At 37.5% G+C, this 25,708-nt stretch overlaps 4 protein-coding genes across 12 annotated transcripts in view; 2 read left to right on the top strand and 2 right to left on the bottom strand.

Moving 5' to 3' along the window:
• Window positions 1-3,576, bottom strand: part of galt (galactose-1-phosphate uridylyltransferase) — a 48,447-nt gene extending 44,871 nt beyond the window's left edge. Inside the window, exons 1-4 of the mRNA XM_005803933.3 lie at window positions 3,201-3,576; window positions 2,239-2,408; window positions 1,939-2,014; window positions 1,769-1,817 (exon numbers count right to left, since the gene is read on the bottom strand). Coding sequence (XP_005803990.1) covers window positions 1,769-1,817; window positions 1,939-2,014; window positions 2,239-2,408; window positions 3,201-3,237 — 332 coding nt within the window. The 5' untranslated portion in view covers window positions 3,238-3,576. The remainder of the gene's footprint in view (window positions 1-1,768; window positions 1,818-1,938; window positions 2,015-2,238; window positions 2,409-3,200) is intronic.
• Window positions 3,577-4,460: 884 nt separating this feature from the next.
• Window positions 4,461-11,734, top strand: sigmar1 (sigma non-opioid intracellular receptor 1). The gene is made up of 5 exons (XM_005803949.3): window positions 4,461-4,689; window positions 4,805-4,856; window positions 5,912-6,060; window positions 6,185-6,277; window positions 9,225-11,734. Exons 1-5 carry the CDS (start codon window positions 4,545-4,547, stop codon window positions 9,452-9,454), a joined length of 669 nt encoding a protein of 222 aa, XP_005804006.1. The 5' UTR covers window positions 4,461-4,544; the 3' UTR covers window positions 9,455-11,734.
• Window positions 10,314-20,121, top strand: katnal2 (katanin catalytic subunit A1 like 2). Of its 7 annotated transcripts, none has more exons than XM_023338386.1 (17): window positions 11,800-11,968; window positions 13,056-13,126; window positions 13,408-13,468; window positions 13,538-13,571; window positions 13,691-13,727; window positions 13,822-13,900; window positions 13,984-14,082; window positions 14,419-14,484; window positions 14,616-14,693; window positions 15,539-15,637; window positions 16,411-16,474; window positions 17,025-17,143; window positions 18,800-18,891; window positions 19,004-19,114; window positions 19,365-19,527; window positions 19,638-19,740; window positions 19,822-20,121. In XM_023338386.1, the coding sequence occupies exons 1-17, from the start codon at window positions 11,915-11,917 to the stop codon at window positions 19,959-19,961; spliced, it is 1,470 nt and encodes a 489-aa protein (XP_023194154.1). In that variant the 5' UTR covers window positions 11,800-11,914; the 3' UTR covers window positions 19,962-20,121. The 7 variants fall into 7 exon arrangements, with proteins under 7 accessions (XP_023194152.1, XP_023194154.1, XP_023194153.1 ...); XM_023338385.1 differs by having other exon boundaries at window positions 13,538-13,577; XM_023338384.1 differs by lacking the exon at window positions 11,800-11,968 and adding an exon at window positions 10,314-10,398 and having other exon boundaries at window positions 13,408-13,577.
• hdhd2 (haloacid dehalogenase like hydrolase domain containing 2) lies at window positions 19,957-24,758 on the bottom strand. 3 transcript variants are annotated; one of them, XM_014470584.2, is made up of 9 exons: window positions 24,688-24,758; window positions 22,493-22,602; window positions 22,278-22,380; window positions 21,926-22,031; window positions 21,705-21,789; window positions 21,311-21,476; window positions 20,954-21,004; window positions 20,634-20,697; window positions 19,957-20,368 (listed from the first exon to the last, which is right to left on the bottom strand). In XM_014470584.2, exons 2-9 carry the CDS (start codon window positions 22,591-22,593, stop codon window positions 20,265-20,267), a joined length of 780 nt encoding a protein of 259 aa, XP_014326070.1. In that variant the 5' UTR covers window positions 22,594-22,602; window positions 24,688-24,758; the 3' UTR covers window positions 19,957-20,264. The 3 variants fall into 3 exon arrangements, with proteins under 3 accessions (XP_014326070.1, XP_023194157.1, XP_023194158.1); XM_023338389.1 differs by having other exon boundaries at window positions 24,693-24,750; XM_023338390.1 differs by lacking the exon at window positions 24,688-24,758 and adding an exon at window positions 24,503-24,597.
• Between the last annotated feature and the right edge of the window lie 950 nt (window positions 24,759-25,708).

Below are 25,708 nucleotides of genomic sequence, written 5' to 3'. Positions count from 1 at the left end.
GAATAACACATCCAGAATGAATGTGTTGTTCATTCTGGATGTATTAAGGACAAAAAACATCTTCTACATCCTCTTTGTGCACAGCTTTATGTCCAAAAACAAAGCTAAATTTAGCATGCCCTCTTCACATTCTTTGTGTGAAGACATCTAAGACAATGAGCTTTATGAACATTGAATATATGCTTTTTATAGAGAAGTAGCAGTGCAGTTGGTAGCACAGTTCCATAGCAGTGAGAAGGTCCTGGGTTCAAGTCCCACCCTTTCTGCATGGAGATCGAATGTTCTCTCTGTGCATCTCTCCAGGTACTCCGGCTTCAGAAGCAGGTGAGTATTAATTAAACTGACACTTATGAGAACAAACTGAGAAGTAAACTGGGAATTGAGAAGTCTAAATAAATATAGGAAACATTACTTTTATACTTAGTTTTGTTTTACATACTGATTAAATTGGTCAAGCTCCGTCTAAGCAAAAGCTTTAATTAATTCCTGCAGCATAAGTTGACCTTTCAAGGAAATTTTAAAGAACCTGATAATTAAAATGAGAAAGCAAAACAAAGTGCGACCACATTTTTTGTCACAGCGGTGTTAATTGGGAGCATATAACTGGAAAAAAAAATAAAATACAATAAATCATTAGTGTCTGTCTTATCGCTCCCCTTAACCCATTTTTCTTTGTCTCCCATGACCCAGATCCTTTAAATCCTGTTTTCCGTACTGTTTTCCTCGCTAATTGGCTCTGTGAAAGTTGCTCCAGGGCAACAAGCTATAGCTTATTTTCAAAGTTTCCTTTTTTTTCAACCTCAATAAAGACACAAACTGCATGACAAACACAACAGGAAGATGCACGCAGATACTGCATGAGGACAAACATCCAACACAGACAAAACCTCGACTCACTCAGACTGCAAAACACAGAAAAAAATAACTTCTGATATTTAAAAAATCAACACAGAGAAAGCACAACACGTCAATCACCGCTGCTGAAGTGCTTTTCACAGTACGAGTACCTGACAGCCTCTACATCTGCCAACACTAGGGAATTAAACCCATAGTTCAGTTTTTCACCAGCACACTCACTGAAGACGTTTGATTTAATCTATTATTCAGTTGTTATGCAACTCTGTTGTCAGCCACAATCATCCGCGTAGACCCACAAAAACAGGGAATTGCTATTGAGCTTTATCAACAAACAGACAATCACATTGTGACAAGATAAAAAAGAAAAAAAATGCAAGCTGAGTTTGTCACTTCTTCAAAAATGATCTGTAGAAGACTACAAAAGTTCTGGGAGGTCAGGGTGGCAGGAAAAAGAAAACATTATTTCTACAAAAAAAAAAAAGTTTTTAGCTCTCTACAGGGATACTGTCACCGTGAACTTTATATGATGGTGGAATTAGTTATTATTCATAGAAAAAGAAAATATGACAAAAAGTTAATTTAGTGAACACCAATTGAAAAGGCAAGATGTGGGGAACGATCCCCATCTGCTGGTGGTTTTAAGATCCACATCTGAATCTACATAGAGTGTGTGTGAACTAAATGAAGGGAACTAATTCAGAGTATAACAGAGACTTGCAAACAAGTTTTTCACATTTTACAAAATTATACTATTTGTTACTAGTTTAATAGCCTGGTAAAAAAACTAATTTCTTTCGAACAGAACTGAAATGTTGCTTTAAAATGTAAATAACTTGGCTTAGTCTTAAGAAGGTAAAGTAATACAACTATTTGTGTACTACCCCTGTCAGGCTAAAAGCTGTTGTCTTACCAAACACCTCTGGCGGCTTTTGACTGGAATAGCGGATGCTGATCTGAGCCTAAAGACCAGAAAAACATCTTTTTAGGACATGAAGACATTACAACAATAAATAAGAGCAGAATTCTTGCTTCTGCAATTTCTAATACTGGGTAACATATTGCTTCGACACAAACACTCACCAGGATCTGGAGCATCAGGCTGAAGAGCGGGGAAGTCATTTTCAAACACAAAAGTGCTGTCGTAGCTTGGATTTACCTGGAAAACGATGAACACCTAAATGTAAGAAATCAGTCGTACCAGGGCTTACAATAAGTCATGTGGGTCCTTGTATCTGAAGAAGGGAGCATGATAAGCTGCGCTATTTTTGACAATATCACTTTAGAGAACTAAACATTCCTCTTAGGACCCCGGCAGTCAACAAATTAAAACAAATTTTAATTTGTTTTGAAACCTATTCTTATTTAAGGTAGTCTTCCTACCTCTCCATTGGCTCTCGTGTTGCCGGGGCAGAGTGGGTTGCGGGGATCATATCTAGGTATGAGCTCCTCAGGTGGTTTTTCTACCTGCCCAGCCCAGGGTCTCTTCATGCGGTGGGCCGAAACCAGGACCCAGCTATCCTTCAGCGGGTTGTAACGCAGATGCTGATGCTCTGGTGGTAAAAGCAGAACAGATAAAAAAACAATATAAAGGAGTGACAAGGGCAGAATCTATCGTCTGTGTAATACTATACTATTTTGCCACATCGCAACCATGTAACTCAATGTGTGTTGACACATTTATACACATCTTCATCTAGATGTACTTCACCCCCCTTAAGTTCTAGCTTGTCATCTTGTTGGAAGCTATTTCATATAACATACCATACATATCTTGTTTTTAACTCCATAACTCCATAAAAATACATTCCATCATCACAATGCCTCCACCCCATGCTTCACTGTGTCTACTTTGATTCCCCTCTGACCAGACAGAGTATGTTCTTGCATGAGTTTCCTGTTTCAACAACACAACTAGTAATAAACTTTAAAGGGACTTGGCTCTCTTTCGACCACAGTTTCAGATGAACTAATTAGATTTTTAGCCAATAAAGAAGACTCGTACCTTCCTAAAAACAGATTAAATGTAAGCGACGTTCAAAATTTACATTACTATGAGAAACACATCAAACAGCCATTCAGGAGCAAAACTGCTGATATCGCAACTTGCAGATATAAAAACAACAGGAACTCAAGTCACATGAAAGCCAAGCTGACTGCGTGTTTATTGTAAAACTATGCTGCATACTAAGCATTGTGACACGTTTGCTTCAGTGTTTTACCCACTGAACAGGAAAAACAAACATTCACGTTTGAATAAACTGGAACAGCAGTCATATAGTCTGTTGTAAACAAAATCCTCAGAATGATATCCTGAATGAATCGGTGCTAAAGTCCGTACATACCTTTGGGATCGAAACTGAGATCTCGATTCCCGCTCATGATCTTCGTTCTCTTTGATAACTCTCAACTCGGTGTTGAACAAATGAATCATAAACTAGTTGTGAACTTTAGCATGGTCCCACACTGTCCACCACTATCCTTTTAGCCTATGGAGGAACAGAAACGGCGAACAGGCGTTCCGTTCGGGACGGATCATTACCATGAAACAGCTTAGGGTTTCAGTAAAAATAAGCGTAACTGTGAGACTACAAGTACAGAACAGAACAAACAATGTAGAAAATATAACATGTAGTTGTTATGTCCCTATTCTTAAAATATAAACATAAATTTAAGACCTTTTTAAGGTTTCGACTGTGTTCTGGCAACCTTGAAGGGACCCGCCCACTATCTATGGGTCGGTCGCGGTTGAGCCGACTAAATGTACCGACTCGTTTAAGTGAAGGATTGGTCCGGTACAAACTGGATGCCTCTGTGTTAAATTTCAGTTATGATTGAAAATGTGAAAAATGTGTACCTAATAACTTAACTATGACATAGTCATTAAGTCATTATGACATTTACTATCAATCAAAGTTTAGCTAATATGGGGTTGATCGAGCCATGACAGTTTCTGCTTCCAATCCCTGTCCCTGAATCTTCTTCATCTTTGACAACCAATTCTAACATTACAGCATTATAACAGCAACCTTGTAAATTACAGCAAAAATTAAGATGTGCCTTCTTCAAGTGGTGGCCTGGAGGACGTTTTAGTAAGCATAAGGTTAGATGAAATGCAGGGATTAAACCGATTTTAGTGAAGTATGATCTGGATATTTCAACAGTATGCAAATGCAGGCCAATTTCTAACTCATTCAGTTCCTAACTTCTAACTGGTACTGTTCTAAATTGCCTTTAGATCTTGTCTTGTTATATTATAAAATACATTTAAAAAATGCCAAGATCCATATGATCACATTAAAAGGCAGTGGAAAGTCCAGATGTATTGGAACAATAGTCTAACATTTTATAGGAATAGCTTAGCATGACTAGTTTAAAAAAAATTTAAAAATAAAAGAACTTGTGAGAGCACTTTATATACTCTTACGGATAAAGTTTCTCAAAATCAGAAGTCGTTCCAAGCAAGGAGCTGATCGAGAACTGAAAGATCTCAGCCAGATGAACCGAATCCTCGAGAACAGTAAGAAGTCCCATCCTATTGCGCATGCGACATAATAAGATTTGTGATTGGCCGAGTCGCAATCTCTCGCACTCACGTGATAAGGAAGAAGCAACCAGTTAGCAACCTGTCTGCACGCATGTAGTCTAACCTGCTGCATTCTTTTTGCCTGTGAGTTTTGTTTGTGACCATGTCTTTTGCTAGAAAATGTTCTAAACTGTTAGCGTTCTGTGCAGTCATTGTCGTGGTTGTGCTGCTACTGCGGTACTGGATGGCCTCAAAGACGTACGTTTTTAGTAACGAAGAGGTCGCTATGTTGGCCAAGCAGTATGCAGGTAAGTTGCGTTTTAAGTGCAAATGAAAGTTGAGTTCTGCTGAGTTTTATTTGGGTGAGTAGAAGTTGAGGTCCAAAGGGTCTAAATTGCATCTATTTTTGCTGGGACTCTTCAGGGCAGGACCATGAGCAAGCTTTCGCCAAAGTGGTGGTGGAACTCAGAAAGAGGTAACAATGCGATGTTTGAGAATACTTCTAGTCCACATGGTACTGCTATGTCAGAGAGTGAATCTAGATTGTTAAATTGGGACATTTGCCTTCAAATATCCCTCCGCTTTAAGTCTAATATTAGGCAAATTGTGCTTTCAGATTGCACTAAATAAAGGTGTTCCAAATCCATAATAGAAACAAATTTGTATCAGTTTTCCTCTACAAATTATATTATTTGTGCTGTAAATGTTAAGCATGTATTTTATTGTCTATTTAAAATCAAAAAGAGTTTTTAAAAAGGCGCTCTTTTTTATCACCTATTTATTTTTCCAACATACCATAAAATAAATCACAAATTGTGCACACTGTTTTCAGTAGGGTCATCACCATCCTATCTCTATATTTTGAGGTTGCGTAAATGGGTTACATTCTGACATCTTAAAGTCTAAAAAAGCTTTTACTCTGTGAGAGGAAGGAGCCAAGAAATGTAAACTAAGAATAGGAAAATATTTTACTTGTTGATTGCTTTCAAAAACTGAGCATGAAAACATAGTTTAATGCTACAGGCTTCAAGCTGAGGACCAACATAAATCAATAGAAAATAATAGGCAGTTAGAACTAAAAAGACCAAAAAGTAATAATTGGAGACTGCACAGTAAATACCGTGTTAGAAATACCTTATTCATATTCAAAGAGTTAAGCAACTAAGTAATTAAAAATATTTACATGTATATCTGTGCATATAAAAACAACAGAAGACTATTTACAGAGAATGGATACTGTCCAAATAGCAGCAGAGATGTAAACACTTGAAAAAATATCTTTACAATAAAATTGATAAATTTCTCCATCCACGTAGCATGATGCTGCTACCAGCATAAGTCATTGTTAAGATTGTGAGTTGAAGTGAATGCGTGGTTTTTGCCACATCTGGGGGCGAAACAAATATACACACCTCACTTAGATTTGTTAAACCAGATCTGAAAAATATCAAGGGATCTGAATAGTTTTGTGAGATTCTGTAGTTTTATTTTACTATAGCATTTTTGTAAGGCTGCGTGTGTCTAAACCAGGTATCCGGGTCACATCCTACCAGATGAGGACTTGCAGTGGGTGTTTGTGAATGCTGGAGGCTGGATGGGCTCCATGTGTCTCCTCCATGCCTCCTTCACAGAGTACTTGTTGCTGTTTGGTACTGCAGTGGACACTGGAGGACACTCGGGTAAGAAACCATGAGGTTACATTAATCTCCCTATTTTTCTTCTTTTTTTTCTGAATTGTTAAGACTTTGCTAGTTTTCAAACTAGCAAAGTCTTCATTTTTTTTACGTTTCCTGTTTGGGTCAGGTCGATACTGGGCGGAGATCTCCGACACCATCATCTCAGGTACTTTCAGGCAGTGGAAGGAGGGGACCACCAAGAGTGAAATGTACTATCCAGGTAACGAAGTAGGAGATTTAAATCCACATATCTGTAATGGATTTGTAGCTATGAGAACTGTTCAGTACATCTCAAATGTGTACACTCCCATGATGAAATGCTTTTGCAATCTAATAAAATGAGCACATTATAAATAGTTCTAAAGCTTTTTCCAACTGCAATGACACATATCTTCTGAAATTTAAAATAGATTTTTTTTTAAATCAGTGTAGAAGTGTGTAATGGACTGGCAAATGCTTAAGCTTTGGGTCAGAATATTGTGGGGGAAAAAAATGCCAAGTACTGTTTGGCGGAAATGACTGTCAAGTTTATTTTATACCATCTACATGATATGAGAGTCAAAAACTCATGAAAAAGTCAAATTAAAACTTGAATTTGGGGTTCTGTGTGGAGTCAAAGTTGGCAGTACCAACATGCAGATGGCTGTGACGGGGTTGTATTATGACTTGGACAAACAAAAATGACTGGCCAAGGCCGGAGATCACTTTAGTGGAATTTATTGTGCTTATCTTCAGGTGATCAAAGAGGAGAAGTGCAGAATATATACAAAGGACGTCCAAGGCAGGTTAAAATCAGACAAATCACAGTACCTTCAATGCAAGAGTCCATCACCTTCAGTGTGACTTCTCAGGAGTCTAACCACAGACTGACTCCCTGTGGTGCAGAGCCCTGCTTTTAAAGCCACAAGCTCTGCCCACAGAAAGACCAAACAAGCAAAAACAACTACACAATTACAGTGGTGTGAAAAAGTGTTTGCCCCTTCCTCATTTCCTGTTTTTTTTCATGTTTGTCACACTTAAGTGTTTCGGAACATCAAACCAATTTAAAAAATAGTCAAGTACAACACAAGTAAACACAAAATGCAATTTGTAAATGAAGGTGTTTAGTATTAAAGGAGAGAAAAAATCCAAACCATCATGGCCCTGTGTGAAAAAGTGATTGCCCCCTTCGTTAAAATAGATTATAACTGTGGTTTTTAACACCCGAGTTCAATTTCTCTAGCCACACCCAGGCCTGATTATTGCCACACCTGTTTTCAATCAAGACATTACTTAAATAAGAGCTGCCTGACACAGTAAAGTCCACCAAAAGATCCTTAAAAGCTACACATCATGCCGAGATTCAAAGAAATTCAGGAACAATTGAGAAAGACAGTAATTAAGATCTATCAGTCTGGAAAGGGTTATAAAGCCATTTCCAAAGCTTTGGGAATACAGCGAACCACAGTGAGAGCCATTATCCACAAATGGTGAAGACATGGAACAGTGGTGAACCTTCCCAGGAGTGGCCGGCCGCCCAAAATCACCCCAAGAACGCAGCGACGACTCATCCAAGAGGTCACAAAAGACCCCACAACAACGTCCAAAGAACTGCAGGCCTCACTTGCCTCAGTTAAGGTCAGCGTCCATGCCTCCACCATCAGAAAAAGACTGGGCAAAAATGGCCTGCATGGCAGAGTTCCAAGAAGAAAACCACTGCTGAGCAAAAAAAACATTAGAGCTCGTCTCAATTTTTCCAAAACACATCTTGATGATCCCCAAGTCTTTTGGGAAAATATTCTGCGGACCGATGAGACAAAAGTGGAACTCTTTGGAAGGTGTGTGTCCCATTACGTCTGGCGTAAAAGGAACACTACATTTCAGAAAAAGAACATTATACCAACAGTAAAATATGGTGGTGGTAGTGTGATGGTCTGGGGCTGTTTTGCTGCGTCAGGACCTGGAAGACTTGCTGTGATAAATGGAACTATGAATTCTGCTGTCTACCAAAAGATCCTGAAGGAGAATGTCCGACCATCTGTTCGTGAACTCAAGCTGAAACGAACTTGGGTTCTGCAGCAGGACAATGATCCTAAACACACCAGCAAGTCCACCACAGAATGGCTGAAGAAAAACAAAATGAAGACTTTGGAGTAGCCTAGCCAAAGTCCTGACCTGAATCCTGTTGAGATGTTGTGGTATAACCTTAAAAAGGCTGTTCATGCTCGAAAACCCTGTAATGTAACTGAATTAGAACAATTCTGCAAAGATGAGTGGGCCAAAATTCCTCCAGAACGCTGTAAAAGACTCATTGCAAGTTATCGCAAACGCTTGGTTGCAGTTGTTGCTGCTAAAGGTGGCCCAACCAGTTATTAGGTGTAGGGGGCAATCACTTTTTCACACAGGGCCATGATGGTTTGGATTTTTTTCTCCTTTAATACTAAACACCTTCATTTACAAATTGTATTTTGTGTTTACTTGTGTTGTCCTTGACTATTTTTTAAATTGGTTTGATGTTCCGAAACACTTAAGTGTGACAAACATGCAAAAAAACAGGAAATGAGGAAGGGGGCAAACACTTTTTCACACCACTGTACTTCTAACTCAAGTAAACTCTTAAAGTATAAAGTAATAAATACCAAAGGGGGGGGGATATAAATAAATAAACTTGTGGTCAAAAATACAATACTCAATTTATTAGAAAACACTCAGTACGTACTGATGACATCACTACGTCATCATATGACTCCCTTCCGGCGCAACACAATCCCGAAATAGCCCTCCTTGAAAATAGAACCGGGAAAATGTTTGAAGCTGAAAATAACAGGTTAGGATGGATGTTAGCTGAAGCAGAAACGCCGCGTGTGCACCCACGATGAACAGCGTCAGTTTAAGCTGCAACAAAAAGTAAGTTAGCAATTGTGTATATATTTGCGTGTAGAGGTGTGCCCGCATGTTGACACGGACTCATAACCAAGTCCCGGCTCATGACGGCTCCTCCGTCACTATGGCATAAGAGTTTTATACCAAATACAAGGAATCCAAAACAGTGGAGAGACAGTCTGTCTACTGAGCAACTGTATTCTTCAGCTAATTGTTTTGTTGGTACATGCTCTTCTGATTCCCACTTTATGTGCCTAAATATCAGTCATTGAATCTTTTTCTACGTCCATGCTGTATCCCCTCAGGCGACACTATTGTTCATGAAGTGGGTGAAGCCACGTCGGTCCAGTGGAGCGCTGGGACGTGGATGGTGGAGTACGGCCGAGGCTTCATCCCCTCCACGCTTGGCTTTGCTCTGGCAGACACCCTTTTCAGCACCCAGGACTTTGTCACCATGTACTACACCGTCTGTGTCTACCTAAAGGCTCTGATGCTGGAGACCGGCACGCTACTTACAGAGGCCGGAATCTTCTAAGCAATGGAAGAAGATCACATACTTCCAGATTGACTTGGGACATCAAAACGCTGTCCACAGTTTAAATCTGTTATGAGGAGCTGGAGTTTTTATGCAGAAAGTTCTCGAGAGCAAAACTGTAACATGTAATTTATGACAATCCAGTTTACAGTTATTCTTTTTAAAATCCTGCTAAATATATAAATGAATTTCACAAACACAGTTACACTACACTACAGATCTTGGAAATCTGCAAAACGGTTGACACCCCACGCTAAATAATTCCCTGTGACAGGTCAGACTGCTCAAGTGTAGCAGTTATCTGGATGTCTGGTTTATTGATTTTGAGGCCTTACAGTTTCTGATGCCAAATTTTAGATTATTTATAATTCATTGTCCAAAAACCTCCTGAAATCCACAAGTACAAAATATACTGATATTTAGATGTGGTTTGATAACCTTGAGAAACAGTATTGTGATTATTTTCACAGAAACAAAGTTCTTAACACGATTGACACAATAAAACAGGAAAACAACAATCATATTGCTGCTAAGATACCAGTAGTAATCTTGTCATCTACAGTACAACATTTTCTCACATAGACTTGAACAAAAGCACACATTACTTTTATAATTCAAGAACCAGTTGGACAAAATTTTGTCACGCTGATCGTCCTGGAATTGTTGAGCTTATCCAGCTGATATTTGCTAGGGTATCCAGCTTTAGTTTCTACACTATGACTGTCTGCTTTTCATGATCATAAATATTTCGAAATTTTTCAACTTGTATTTTTTTGAAAGTGCAGGGAAAAGCTGACATTCTTTCAGCCATCTGATCATCTGTGTGCAGTAACGGGTGGGAGATGTGGAGGACTGCTTTTCCTCATGTGTCAAAAGACGGGTGGGGAGAAAATCCTGATCGCTCTGGAAGTTTTACATTAAAGGACCATTAAACTGCAGGAATGGTAACATATCAATTTTAGCTGATTTCAAAACATTTATCTTTAGAAACTTCAATGTACCATGATACCAGTGACCAGCCCACATAAACATATAATTTTTTTGTTTCTATGCACATTGATGCTCTAGAAGGAGGATCATAGCAACAATAACCCACACAAACCAGCACCAGGGACTGAAAAAAACATGTTTTCTCTTACTGCGAGCAATTTTTAGCAGACTTGATTCTTTCATTTGTATCCGGCCTTCTTGAAAATATTTAAAAGCTGGCAGGATATTGTTGTAACTATTTTTGTTCAGACTTTTTGTAAAATAACAATGCAATTTCCTTCCACACTACATTTATTTTTATGTACAATGGTTAAAATGTTTATTTTTGTCTTCAACAGAAAAGTTCAGTTTTCTATGTCCCCTCATGTTCTTGAAGTCTGTCAAATAGTTCATCTGACAATTTTTTGTTATAGAAACTATTTGAAATATGTGCAGGTCATATCTGTCCCAGCAAACTTTGCACTGTAATCCTGTGCTCTTACTGTTTAATTTTTCTACTGAATGTTTTCAAAAAAACATGTAAAACTTTTAGGAGTGTAACATACTGAAGACAATAAGATAAAATTACAAGGCTCAAGTGTTATTTTGCATCACTTCTTTAAAAAAATAAACTTGTGCTGTCTTAATGTTGAACTATTGACTTGATAAAGAACCATTGACAGTACTGTGCTGAAACATTTTACATACATTAGCGTGTTAACTTCTTGCTGTACCAATATATTATGGGCACTTTACTGATCACATATTAACCCTCATGGTTGAAGAATAAATCTATAATTTCTGAGGAAAATCAGTGCTGTATTTTTATGTAAGAATTTAATTAGAAAGAGTTGACCTTTATATGAAATGTAATCACAGCAACAGTATATAGTGTATTACTGTTGCATACATTTTTTCTTCTTTCATTTCCAGTTTAGCAAACTGAGTTCAACTTAGGCCTCTCATTGGTTTGAAGAAATTTCTTTGAAATTATAAAATAATTACAGTAAGAAAGGCCCTGGCTGACCATGTGTAGACAGAAGCTAATGTATAAAAGCACCTCATTCCAAAACGCCTATCTGCTTAGTCGTTTTTTATAAAAAAAAAAAAAAAAAATACATGGCAAATAATTTTCCACACAAGCCTTAAAAAGAAAGTGTACACCATCTTGGTGAAAGGCCAACAAGATTATTTTCTTTTTCAATAGTTACAATTTGGATAAAGTAATTTGAGATCATTTGTGTTAATAATCAAATGTTCCTGTATGTGTTTTTAAAGAGCAAAACAATACATTTTACTGATGAACTTGAATTACAAATTATTTCCTTGCGTCTTTTTTGGAAACGTACGCGGACTTTGGCGACAACAGATGACGTCGCATATTGCTTACTAATAGATTTGGTTGCTATGATGTCAACACGGCGTGTGACCACTACAGCGTCTGGTAACCAGTAGCACTGTTTTGCGTGGCAGCTTTCAGTTTACATAAATATGATGGAGCTTTCTTATCAATCCATGAAAATTGCCCACGAAGCTCGGGAAGCTGTGAGTTGATATTATGCTCTTGTTTGCTGTAGCGTCAGGAAGACAACACGGAGAACGTCCTTTAGCTAAAACATCTTTTAGCTAGCTACATAACAGTAACACTTATAAACTTAGGGTAGGGCAACACGCATAGAAGTTTGAAATTACAGTTTGTTTCATTGGCTAAGTATTTGAATATAGGTATACTTTACAGATGCATGAAAAAGTAAACATTTTAAAGTTTGGCAGGTAGCCGTTAAGCTAATTATAAAAGCCACATGAATCGGCGTTGTCTGGTTGCCTAGATACCGTGAAGTATAGTTTTGGTTATTTGTCTCCCCCTGCTGGCAATGTAGCCCTGCCTTTTTATTTGCAAATTTAAATTGAATCAATAGTTTAGCTGTATTGGGCGAATTTACTTTGAGTATGTTATATATTGAAATATAGCATTCAACATATGTTATATATGTGTGTGTGTAGAAGGCTGGAAATGTAATCTAAACAAAAATAAATTACTTGAATAATTGTCAAGGTGTGAATTTAAATATAAATATAATCATACTATATGAGGCTGACTATAAAATGAAACAAATCAAATAAAATAAATTCATTAAATATAACACATACTTTTAACATATGCACAAACAATGTGCACTGTATAATAATGTATGCAGGTACATACATTATTCCTAAATAAATATTAGGAATATTTATTTAAATCAAATTAAAAGTATTTGATTCTAATTAAATAATTTTGAATTTTTTGTTTAAATAATTAAAAATGTAGATAATGATTCATACATTTATTTATCAAACATATTCTTTTTTTTTAAATGTATCATTTATCACATATCTAAATATTTACTCCTGAGGTATTCCATGGTGGCACCTTTTGCCATCCTATACCTAGATTCTGGAGCTTGTCTTTCTCTTACATATACAATATTAAGCATATTGAATGAATAGCTAACTCATACTGAAATCAAGCAATGTTATCTACGTATGATCTTTGTTTTTCTCCATGAAAAACAAGGATAAGGACAAATATTCCTGTTATATCGACTGGAGTCTTGTATTCCTGATCCTGTTCATTGTTGCTCTTCTGCAGGATAAGCTGAGGACCGAGTTGAGGAAGAAGAGCATTCTTGTTCTCATTTATCAACATTTACTTGGGCAAGGGTCAGTATGATTTTTTTTGTCATAATTACAAATTAGAAGATTACAGAAAGTTAAAAGATCAAGTTAATTTTTTTTTACTGATTTTCTTATGAAGTTACTGCTTCTTAACAGGCAACCCCCCCACCGAATCAATGTATTTATATTTTTTGAGTTAGCTTTAAAAATCTTTTACTACGGGTCCCAAACTAATTTGTCTGCATCTGTGAATGCTACAAGACAGGAACGGTTGATGTTGTCTGTCAATTTGAAATCTAACATTTGCATTGGGATTTGCCCACCAGGTATGCATCCGCAGCGGTAACTTTGGATCAGGAGACAAATGGAGGTGTGAAAAAATTTGAGGTTTGTGACAACGTCGATCTGGAGATAGTGCTCATGGAGTACGAGAATTATCACTATGTCAAATTCCAGAAGTATCCCAAACTCATCAGGAAAACAGAACCAGGTGAAAGTAAGCCTCTGTGCGCTGAAGTTATCGTTGACGAACATTGAGATTAATAAAATGTTAGATTGCTTCAGCATTAATGATTTTTTTCCTAAAGTGTTTTTTTTTTGTGTGTAAAGGTGAAAACAGCCAGACAAAAGGTGCTGCTGTTAAGAAGTGAGTCTTGAAAACTCATCCTTATGAATTTATGACATAGATGTTTAAATTGTCTTCATGTCCTAACAAGTTAAAATGTCTGTTTTGGTCACAGGAGACAGAAACCTCTTCCCAAAATCGCCTCATCCTCCGTCCCCCAAACTGGAAATTCAGTAAAGAAAACAGCTGCTAATGTAAAAACATAGGACACTTTATTCAAACAACTCAGATAATTAAATAAATAGATAAAAAATAACTTATGTAAAATCTTTCATAGGAAAATGGCAGCCCTGTAACACCAGAGTCATTGGATTTAGGGTTCAACACATTCTCCATCAAAAATGGGGCTGCTGGCGAAGCTGCTTCAAGCAAAAAGGTAAAGAGGAAGTCATAACTCAAAAGATTCTTCAGGGATTGACATTACATCAGCTTTGTTGTTGATATACCTTCCATTTTTAAATTGAACAGGGCTGATTCAGGCAGCATTGGTTGTGTCATAGTAAACATGAAATAAGAAATATCTGATGTCTGAATCAGAGAACTAGTTTTGAGACCAATCAACTTTAACAACACATTCAGCCTTTCTGATAAATGTTTGAAAATTCCCAGGTGAAATTCTGTCAATAAAATGTTATTTTACATAGGATTTTATTAAAGAATTCATAAATGTTCTACAAGTATCCATTTTAATTAATACTGCCTTTGTCATCAGATGGCTGATGGGAAATCAACAATCCACGATGTCTTCAGCGGATCAGTTATCCACTCAGACCACATGGTAATTACACACCATAGAAAAACCAAAGGAAGAGTCAGTCACATCACCATAAAACTGCAGTTTAATTTTGGTTAGATACTATATAATATTTTTATAAGGAAATGCAGTTATATGGTTTTTTTATGTTGCAGGAGCGGTTGCTGAAGCCCCTCAGTGGCTTTTCTGGGATTAGTGGTGAGATGAGGGAACTTGCTGCAATCATCAGTGAGGTACAAACACACAGACACAGGGTCAAAATTATACATACAGTCTCAGATATATACACAGATTCTACTAATATTTACAGAAATGCCCCACTTTCCATCTGGTTTACATACATTCTGTAGCCATTAACAAGCTGCTTTCATACTTTTATCACTGGCCAAGTTTGTGCAAACAAACAAGGAATTTGACTTTGGTTCCACTTCACTCTGAATATTAACATATTTTAAATATAAATACATGCCAAAACACCAATGAATATCAACAAGCTCTACCATTTCACCTGTAAGTGGTCAAATACCCAGACGGTATTATCCCAGAACCGTGTCCATAGAAGTGAAGAGTTTGTGGTTTCTCTTTAACTTGCTAGTGAATATTTATCAAAATATTAGTAGGAGTATATGTAAATATTTGAGCATGTATTTTTACCAAGTGGATTAGTAAAATCTAAAATAAAGTCAAACATGTGTACCTAATTCTTTGTCATAATAATCACTGAAGTAGTAAATTTTGCAATAACATAGAAAAGTACGTCTTAAAAATTGGAATACTGTGAAAAAGTTACATATTTTTTGTCATTCATTTAAATAATCTATATATTTTATGCACCTGTAAACTGTTAAATGCAGTAGCTTATATAAATGAATGATTCTGATTCTGTCCACCAGAGAGCAGTAAAGAGCTTTGCTGTAAATTGACGGATCTGCTGTATTAATGAAGGTCTACTGTTCTATCTATATTACTTAAATGATGCTTCATCCTAAAGGACACCTACTTACCCAAACCTAATTGACCCTCGGTGTCTTCTTCCTAATGCATCCCTCTCTCTCTGTGTGTGTGTTCACCCCTAAAGGACATCTATTTGCACAGCCCAAATGTGAGGTGGGAGGACATCATTGGTCTGGAGGATGCCAAGCGATTAGTCAAAGAGGCCGTCGTTTATCCCATTAAGGTGAGGCCGGCACACACCCGCGCCTGGTATTTCGATTCTGAATACATCTCCTTTAGGGGCTTAAAGAGAAGGAGGCCATCAGGGTCAGGTCGCTCTATTAGACTGACATTAAATCTATATCTGGGATCTTATGGCAACACATATACACAGATGGATAGACAGAGAGGGAGGCGGGAATGCACAAACACCGAAGGTCATGTAAAAATTTGCCATAGCCATGCACGTTCACGCAATTTTGCTGCTGCGTATAGATAACTGCCACACACACACACACACACACACACACACACACACACACACATTTTTATCATCATCATACAGACCTTTCTTGTGACAACGAATCAGGCTGTCTGCATCCTCTTGACATTTCCAGATGAAGATGAGGACTGATGTGTCCATCTTCTTACGTATACAGTGCTGGACTCTTTTATTGAATAAAACCACCTCTCTGTTGCCCCTAACTTTTGTCTCCATTATTATTCATTCTCAGTCTTATAAGGTCAGGCGGATTTGATTCACCACCTAAAATTCAGACTAATTTGCACCCCGTGGCATTTGGAGCCCTGACTCAGCTTTTCATCTGGCTCAACAGCTTCACTTGCACATAACTCAGTTTCTAATGGGTCTGCCAGAACGGTGTAGTTAGAATAGATATTGAACAATAGGTTGATTTATAGAAGACTTGTGCAGTATTATTCATAGCTTGCTCATACTTGGATTAATCACCTTACCCTCTTTTGATTCTTGCTTTCTTTAATTCCTCCTCTTCACAGTACCCTCAGCTGTTTACCGGCATCTTATCTCCATGGAAGGGCTTGCTGCTTTATGGTCCCCCAGGTAACACACTGCTTACATTCACATGGCTCCCACACAGTTTTTATGTCAAAATCCCACTCTGTTCCAAACTCACTTTTCCAAAGGTCTCAATGTCTTGTTAGTTAACATTAAAATATTTATACAAAATTTGACTATACATGCAAGGTAGATCAACATTTCTTAAGTGCCAAGCCTAGCTCTAGCTTGCAAAGACCAGTCTGTAAAGAAAAGGACAATGGACAGACTTCTAGACAATGGATGGATGGACAGATGGATTGTTTGGTCAATAGATCAAAAGATGGACAAAAGGATTAGAGAATAGATGGATGAATTGTTAGGAGAGACTGAGGTGTTGATGGATGTATATATGAATGAGATAGGGACTAAAATATGGAAGTGCAAATCTTCTTCCATACTCTCTTTTTTATGTCCTTACTTATTCAAACCTGGAAAATACCTTACTCATCTTCCATACTTTTTCAGACTCTTTAGGAACCTTATTTAATAATAATTTTTTTATCGATTATGGACTTGATTCAAAACCTCATCGCTGTGTCTCCTGTACACAAAGGCACAGGTAAGACTATGCTGGCCAAGGCTGTGGCTACAGAGTGTAAGACAACCTTCTTCAACATCTCAGCCTCTAGCATCGTCAGTAAATGGAGAGGCGACTCTGAGAAACTCGTCCGGGTAGGTTGTCACTCAGCACGCATCTCAATGAATTTGAATTTCATCAAAACGTTAATTTGATGGAGTAGCTCTATTTAAAAAGAAATGCTCATGCCTGTAATAAAAAAAATAAAAAAAACATTATGCCAACTTTCTAACAAGTTGCTAAGATACAGCCTTGTTAATAGCCAGCCTTTTGAGGTTTTAAACCTTCTTGATTTCCTTGAGAGTTTACTGGTTAACTGTTTTCTCTGGATTCAAAAATCATCAAAATGAACAAAAAATATATACAGGGGTTGGACAATGAAACTGAAACACCTGGTCTTAGACCACAATAACTTATTAGTATGGTGTAGGGCCTCCTTTTGCGGCCAATAGAGCGTCAATTCGTCTTGGGAATGACATATACAAGTCCTGCACAGTGGTCAGAGGGATTTTAAGCCATTCTTCTTGCAGGATAGTGGCCAGGTCACGACGTGATGCTGGTGGAGGAAAATGTTTCCTGACTCGCTCCTCCAAAACACCCCAAAGTGGCTCAATAATATTTAGATCTGGTGACTGTGCAGGCCATGGGAGATGTTCAACTTCACTTTCATGTTCATCAAACCAATCTTTCACCAGTCTTGCTGTGTGTATTGGTGCATTGTCATCCTGATACACGGCACCTCCTTCAGGATACAATGTTTGAACCAGAATGGTTCGGTAGTCCTTGGCAGTAACGCGCCCATCTAGCACAAGTATGGGGCCAACTGAATGCCATGATATGGCAGCCCAAACCATCACTGATCCACCCCCATGCTTCACTCTGGGCATGCAACAGTCTGGGTGGTACGCTTCTTTGGGGCTTCTCCATACCGTAACTCTCCCGGATGTGGGGAAAACAGTAAAGGTGGACTCATCAGAGAACAATACATGTTTCACATTGTCCACAGCCCAAGATTTGCGCTCCTTGCACCATTGAAACCGACGTTTGGCATTGGCACGAGTGACCAAAGGTTTGGCTATAGCAGCCCGGCCGTGTATATTGACCCTGTGGAGCTCCTGACGGACAGTTTTGGTGGAAACAGGAGAGTTGAGGTGCACATTTAATTCTGCCGTGATTTGGGCAGCCGTGGTTTTATGTTTTTTGGATACAATCCGGGTTAGTACCCGAACATCCCTTTCAGACAGCTTCCTCTTGCGTCCACAGTTAATCCTGTTGGATGTGGTTCGTCCTTCTTGGTGGTATGCTGACATTACCCTGGATACCGTGGCTCTTGATACATCACAAAGACTTGCTGTCTTGGTCACAGATGCGCCAGCAAGACGTGCACCAACAATTTGTCCTCTTTTGAACTCTGGTATGTCACCCATAATGTTGTGTGCATTGCAATATTTTGAGCAAAACTGGGCTCTTACCCTGCTAATTGGACCTTCACACTCTGCTCTTATTGGTTCAATGTGCAATTAATGAAGATTGGCCACCAGGCTGGTCCAATTTAGCCATAAAACCTCCCACACTAAAATGAGAGGTGTTTCAGTTTCATTGTCCAACCCCTGTATATATATATTTAATGACTCCTTTTTACATTATTCAAATAAATTCACTTTTTTATTTATTGAGATGCACGTGACACACCAAACATAAGCTGAACCAGATTATTTACACCTATGGTAAACGCATTTTCTGTGCTGCAGGTTCTTTTTGAGCTGGCGAGATACCATGCCCCATCCACCATCTTCCTGGATGAGCTGGAGTCAGTGATGGGCCAAAGAGGAACCAGTTCAACGTGAGCTTTGCTACTATAAGTCATAGGGCGGTTTAGGGCTGAAAACACTCGCCTGAGCGAGCAAAGCAGAGAATAGAGATCAGTTTAACGGAAACCAGATGTCTGTGTCCAGGAATGAGCATGAAGGGAGTCGGCGGATGAAGACGGAGCTGTTGATTCAGATGGACGGGCTTGCAACATCAGAAGACCTCGTGTTTGTTCTCGCTGCTTCCAACCTGCCTTGGTAAAACCATAATATACATTCAGCCACCTCAGACATAAAGTTGGGGAGAAGTTTAAAGCACTGTTTGGTTATATTTTTCTTTCATTTTCTAATTCTGCACTATTTTATGTCAGTCTATCTCATAAAATCCCTACAAAATAAAGTCTGAGATTGTAACATTCTAAAATATAAACGTTTGCAACATTTGAGATGGCTGCTCTTTTTTTTTTTCATTCCTATGCATTTGTGAGAAAAGCAGCTGTTGTTTCAGGGAGCTGGACCACGGGATGCTAAGGAGGTTAGAGAAGAGGATTCTAGTAGGTCTTCCCTCGTCACCTGCTCGCCAAGCCATGATTTCTCATTGGCTGCCTCCTCTCAGCTTCCTTGGTGGCGTGAAGCTACAGACTAGCCTAGACTACAAAATGCTGGCAGAGGTTTGTCATGGCCAATATCAGCAACATAAATGTGATTTTGGAATTATATTTTTTCTTGCATTCATTTCTGTTACTTCTGTAAAGTGAATCTTTCTTGTGTGCTGACACAGGAGATGGAAGGATACTCTGGCTGTGACATCAGACTAACATGCAAGGAAGCTGCCATGAGACCAGTTCGCAAGATCTTTGATGCTCTGGAGTCGCATCATGGTGGTAAATAAAAACAACACACATTCGTAATTGGAGATCGATCCCCTACAATACTTCAGGCTCTTCTGTGTTTCTCCTCCACAGGAGACGTGGGCATGCCCGTCATTGAGCTGGAAACTGTAACAACAGAGGATTTCATGGAGGTTCTGGTGCACACTAAACCGTCGACCCAAAACCTGATGGACAGATACACAATCTGGGAGAAAAAGCACAAGTCAGTTTGATGTCCAGGCGGAAAATATTAATCCAAATTCTTTTTTTTTTTGTGGTTTTTGTTTTACATCATTTGGATATTTTTCAGTACCATTCTGTAATTACTTTTGCACAGATTCTGAGGGTCACAGATGCATATTGCAATAATCAAATAAATTTGAACCTTCTTAACAAACATCTGAATATTGCTTTTCAGAGCCAACATTATTGTTTTACAAGATGTTTTTCACAGTACATACTCTTACATTTACGATATTTATTTTAAACAGCTTGATAGTGCAAAATGTTTCATTCTCGTAGCAGTCGATTGGAGCTTATAGCAGATTCTGTAGGATGTGTTCGACGGCATCAGAGAAACTGTCACATGTGAGGTAAGGAGGTGGGTCAATTTTCCTTTCATCTCCGTCTCTGTATTTACCTGCAGCGTGAGAAGATGGAATATTATCAGAAAAACTGAAAAAAAAGTTAAAAATTTGTCTATTGTGTCCAAAGCTCCTCCTTCCATGTTTGCTCTGTTTGCAAGCCGTGTTTCAAACTGCTTTCAGCTTTGTTTCAACTTTATGTTGCTTGCACACCTCTTAAAAACTGAATATATAAGTAAATATGTTAAGTTTAATTTAAAGTTAGTGGTTGTAACAAGAATCATTCCAAGGGGTATGAATAATCAGGAGGACTGAACTCACCTGTTCTAACAAGAATACCCAGCATTCCTGCGTTCTGAGCCCCACCTACATCGTCTCTGGCATCCTGCAGAAAATGAGACATAAGGGTTACAACTGCGTTGTGTAAGTGGCTTCCAATAGAAATATGTTTCAATGGGATGATATCAGTTTTTACCTAAACTTATTAGATGTTTAAAATATTTGGAATGGAATTACTGAAGAAATGTAGGTGAAAAAATTTCAATTTGAGTCCCATTAAGAGCTTTATGACCATCTAAAATGACATTGAGCTTCTTTTCGATGTAGATGATTATCAGTAAAACAGATAGAAATATACTTACATCTCCTATCATGACGGCTTCACTGGGGCTACATCCTAAATCAGACAAGGCCTATATAGAGGAAAAAATAAGCAGAATTTATTCAGAGGATGAATAAACTCTAAAATAACAAATCTGGAACTTTTATTTAAAGATTCCAGATGACTTAGTTCACTAAGAATTGTGGATAGATGGATTCATGGGTCAATAGCTAAACTGGCTGATGGATAATGGCATGCAAAGATTGAAGGGCAGACTACCAAATACTCTTTCAGATATATATCATGTAGTGAATTTCCAAACTAACCAGATCTGAAAATATAACATTATAACATTATTAGCTGTACTAACCCTATATGTACTTCTAAAAATCTTTACCTGTGTGAAAAATGTCTTTTCGGGCTTTCCCACCACTGTAGCTTTACAGTCTGTGGCATACTCCAAGCCTGTCACAAAGGGCCCGGGGCCAAGGGCCAAGCCGTCCTTACGTTTGTAGTAACGAGCCTTATGAATGGCAATAAGAGGAGCTCCATCCAAAATCATTCTAGAAAGAAACATACATGACAAATATGTATAAAAGAGTTTTGAAAATAGAAGTCAAGATGTGTCAACATATCAACAATTTCTTGATCTGTGCGAAGTGTTAATTGACTTTAAGTTTTAAAATGTCTTATCTTCAAAAAAAAAAAAAACCTTCCAAAACCTGCACTGAGGTACATTAGAATCTGTTTTTGAAATTATCGAGAAGTAAATCTACAAACAGTTTCCTCACCTGAAAGCCTTATTGAGAGTTTGGTAGTTGAAATGATCAGGAGCGAGTCCAATGACGACGGCGTTTGGCTCCAAAGTGTCGATACCTGCAGACGGAAGAACAGCAGTCTGGAGTTATCTCAATCAGCTCATTTATTTGTTCAAACTGTTATGGACGGATGAGGAACACAACTTTATAAAGTGAAGATGAATTTGTAACACAGAGAATTATTTCTACGGTACCAGTGAAGTCTTCCAGTGCGCTGTCCTCCACCAGCAGCAGCGGCTTGTGTTGTTTTTGTTCCAACAAACTCCTTGCAGCACTCAGAGATGTGAAGATTTCTTTTTCCTGCAGATTCAGAGAATGAAAGTGCTCCAGATTCACTTTATGTAATGATTTTGAACGCTTGTCCAGACAAGCAGTCTGGAGAACCTTTTATTCTAGTAAATAAAAAAGGGTTACATTTATTAATTAAATAGATTTACTACCATTAGGAGGCTTTTCAATAACATTCAAATTTATTGAGATGAACTGATATTTCTTAACTTTCTAAAACTGCACTTTATTACCCACAATCAACTTTTGATATTTCACCTGGAGGTCAAAGTTAAGTCGTTGCAGTCGCTCCAGTAAGTTCTTCTTACTTTCCTTTGTTGTGTTGGTCACAAACTTCACAGCTACTGATGCCTGCCGTAACCTGGCAGCCCCAGAACACAAGAAAAAAAGGCACAATCAAAAGCACATTTAAAAGTCTGCCTTTGTAAAGTGTAAGTAGAGACTTTTCTTTTGGTTTGTGGCGTGTCTCCTACCGGTTAAGGGCGTCCTGTGCCCCAGGCACTGCAGTGTCCTCTACGTGCAGAGTCCCACTGAGGTCTATGAGGACAGCCTTCAGAGCCCGTCGCCCTGCCATGCTGCAGGTCTGAAAGGGAAAAATATAATGTCTGAGATGAGTGCTTCAGCAGAAGAATTGCATATTTTTGTTATATTGTCTTCTTTTGCGCAAGTCCAAAAAATGTACAGGGAATGTGGAAGTCAGACTTTTTAAAACAACAGTAAATGGCAATTCAATATAGTCACCAACAGAAGCTTGGAACATTTTAGATAACACATAAGAGCAGGTTGGACTCTGTTTAAAAAAGCTTATTCTTCCATAATAATTTATTATTTCAGAGATTAATTTTTTTTTTGTCATAATCATAATTCTCATCGGTAATGGCAGAATTGATCAGATTATAGAGTTGATCAAAACCCACATTGGCACAAACTGAGAGGATTACCAAACCGTTTCATGTGTGGGGCTCCTGCCTGGATTCCAGATTTGTGGTATTTTTTGGTATTTGAATTTAAACTGTGATCCGTTATTATTTAGACACGTTTGGATTTCTGTCGTGTAGTTATCAGTTTGATGCTGCAATTAATGCTCTTAATGCTCTAACCAAAGACCACAAGCACATACAGTAGATGCTTGATAAGGCCCAGCCACTAAGATCTGTATTTATCTCAAGTGATCAACTGAACTGTCATGGAAACGCCAAGCTGACGATAGGTTTATTGTTTGTGTGTATATGTGGGTGTGTTTGTGCAGTTTCACTGAAAAAAATAATGTTTCTTTCTTATTCTGTTTGCAATATTGTACTCTTCAATATTTTTTGTACTTTTTATGTTTGTAAAAAAAAAACTTGATGAAGGTTTAATTTTTGGATATTTAATTAAATCAGAACCTTAATAGTAAACAGAATCACAGTTGTAAAGGTAATCTTATAACCCCTTACGTATTTTTTCTTCTTCTCCTGATTCCAGAATATTTGTGGACATTTAGTTTATTGTAAAAGTATTTGCGTTTCTTGACCTTTTTAAAAGTTTTCATCATGCAACAACAAACATCCATGTGGTTTACTGGAATTGTATGTAGCAGACCAATACACAGCAATGTTTTAATCTAAACTAAGTTTATGCTCATGTAAAGGCATTTAAACACTAAGTTTACTTAAATTACAAATATAAATGTATCTGTTTAGAGATGTCTTTAATTAATAGCTGGAGCATTATTAATTTAAAATTGTATTCAGATTTTTCTTTGAACTGCCTTTAAGTTGAAATGTACTATAAAAAAATGGTCTTTTATCTCCGGTTTCCACACCTGTCTGCTGTGTTCTTTTGTTTTTATGATGCTGCTTTCTTTCGCTAATATTGTCCAACAAACATCTGAGTCCATCACAGAACACATGCATAATTTGTAAACTTTAATAAAGTGATTTCTGAGGAGAGGTGGTAACACTGGTTTTATTTTTAACTAGAAGAGGAAACAAGTCTGAATATATGTGAATATCACACTTTTCTTATTTCTATTTGTAAAAAAAGAAAAAGACATTGTACCACTACTTTATAAGCTGTTCCATCACAACTGTTGTAATGGGACAAAATATGGTAAAATTGCAAAGGCATCTATATGTTGTCGTGAGACTGCATGTGTTCAAATCCCTTTCCAAGAGGGAAATTTACTGGAAATATTCTAATAAGAGGAACAAGCCCAAGCTTCAGGTATTGCAAACAAATTAAAAAGAAAAGGACTGCATAGACAGGAGATATAGCTCTGCAGTGTTTCTATAATATTCAAGAATGACAGGGTTCATGTTTCTATGTTGTTTAGTTTAAATTTGTCACCATACAGTAACTATTGAAACAACATAGTGCACATGAAGAATGCAGAATTTAAGTACCCAACTCTTGTCAGATCTCCGCGGTAATTTGTGAAGAAATTTATAATAAAAGAGTCTCTTATTCTGTATTCAACTCCTGTGTTTGTGTCTTCTACCTACACGAAAAACATGGTGCTGGTTTACTCCTATTGACTTGCAGAGGTAGGAGATTTGTATGGCAGTGCCTGAAATCTTTCTTATGATATCAGTTTAACCACACAATGCTTCAGTTTTAATAAATCAAGAAGTCCAAAAACTGACAGCACAACCATAATGACAAAAAGGCACACAAAAGCAATCTTAACCTTACTGCAGCAGCGGTTCTTCCTGTTGACGTCTCTTCTTTTTCGGCTATTTTGCTATTTAGTGCTCGCTGCTGCCCCCTACAGCTATAAGATGTCGCTTCCTACGGTAGAATTATTTCACATTTTCTACATTATGCAGCTTGCTCAACTGAAAACTATTTTGCACTTCACGCACATTTTATTACAACTGCTTCAATTTTGATATCGTATTGTTATTATTATTTTTATTTTCCTTCAAATTCGGAGCTTTTAATCAGTTAAGAGGGTTAGCCTTAACCACATAATCACCCAGAGGAATAATAAAGAACATATGTGCCCCATCAAACTAACAACCAACAGATGTATCGCATTAGTAGGTCTTTTAGATTTAACATAGATGGGGGTATTATCAGAGAGATAAAAATATTCCCTGCATGATGCCAGACAGTACTGATCCTCTTTTTATCTTACATCCAGAGTGAATAACACAGTTGTTTTCAACATTTACTTTTTTCATACAGTTTTTTCTTTTTTTATATTAATTTCTGTAAACAAGACGCCAGAAACCTTATCTAACATTATTTTATTATGGAAAAATATACAAAAAAAATGCCTTTATTATTTTAGTGTACTGTTTTGCTTCTGATTTATTGTTTCTGACCCCCACCTGTTTTTTTTTTCCACTGCATTAATTATTTCTCTGATCAATTAGTAATGTTTTTTCAGTTTCCTTTCAATTTATTTTACAAAATTTTCTACTTGTTTTAAGTTTAAACTATTTTATTAAACAAAACAGAGACTGGCATTTAGTTTGGAGATAAGTTTCACAATGTCTCCTTTTATGAATCAAAAAAGAAAAATATATATATATATATATACATATACATATTGCAAAAAAAAAACCCATCCAAATCTCTGAAAGCTGCAACTCATTCTGTGATCGCTTACAGCTTTCCCCCTGCTAAACCTGTACTAATCACATATCAAAGTGGCTTTAACGTAACAATCCCCCTTAAACATATGTTCTAATTCCAGAAGGCCC

Source organism: Xiphophorus maculatus, chromosome 8 (genome assembly GCF_002775205.1).
Source record: "Xiphophorus maculatus strain JP 163 A chromosome 8, X_maculatus-5.0-male, whole genome shotgun sequence".
In the NCBI taxonomy this organism is placed as follows: Eukaryota; Metazoa; Chordata; class Actinopteri; order Cyprinodontiformes; family Poeciliidae; genus Xiphophorus; species Xiphophorus maculatus.
The sequence above is the reverse complement of the archived record's forward strand: the minus strand, read 5'-3'. Positions and strand labels throughout refer to the sequence as shown.

Coding starts and splice junctions, on each gene's coding strand:
- katnal2 (XM_023338383.1), top strand. CDS start 11,915: ATGATGGAGCTTTCTTATCAATCCATGAAAATTGCCCACGAAGCTCGG. Junction 13,901..13,983: donor TAAAGAAAACAGCTGCTAAT/GTAAAAACATAG, acceptor AATCTTTCATAG/GAAAATGGCAGCCCTGTAAC. Junction 18,892..19,003: donor CAAAGAGGAACCAGTTCAAC/GTGAGCTTTGCT, acceptor GTCTGTGTCCAG/GAATGAGCATGAAGGGAGTC.
- sigmar1 (XM_005803949.3), top strand. CDS start 4,545: ATGTCTTTTGCTAGAAAATGTTCTAAACTGTTAGCGTTCTGTGCAGTC. Junction 4,857..5,911: donor GTGGTGGAACTCAGAAAGAG/GTAACAATGCGA, acceptor TGTCTAAACCAG/GTATCCGGGTCACATCCTAC. Junction 6,278..9,224: donor GAGTGAAATGTACTATCCAG/GTAACGAAGTAG, acceptor GTATCCCCTCAG/GCGACACTATTGTTCATGAA.
- hdhd2 (XM_014470584.2), bottom strand. CDS start 22,593: ATGGCAGGGCGACGGGCTCTGAAGGCTGTCCTCATAGACCTCAGTGGG. Junction 22,032..22,277: donor GACTTAACTTTGACCTCCAG/GTGAAATATCAA, acceptor CTGAATCTGCAG/GAAAAAGAAATCTTCACATC. Junction 21,005..21,310: donor AAAAGACATTTTTCACACAG/GTAAAGATTTTT, acceptor TCCTCTATATAG/GCCTTGTCTGATTTAGGATG.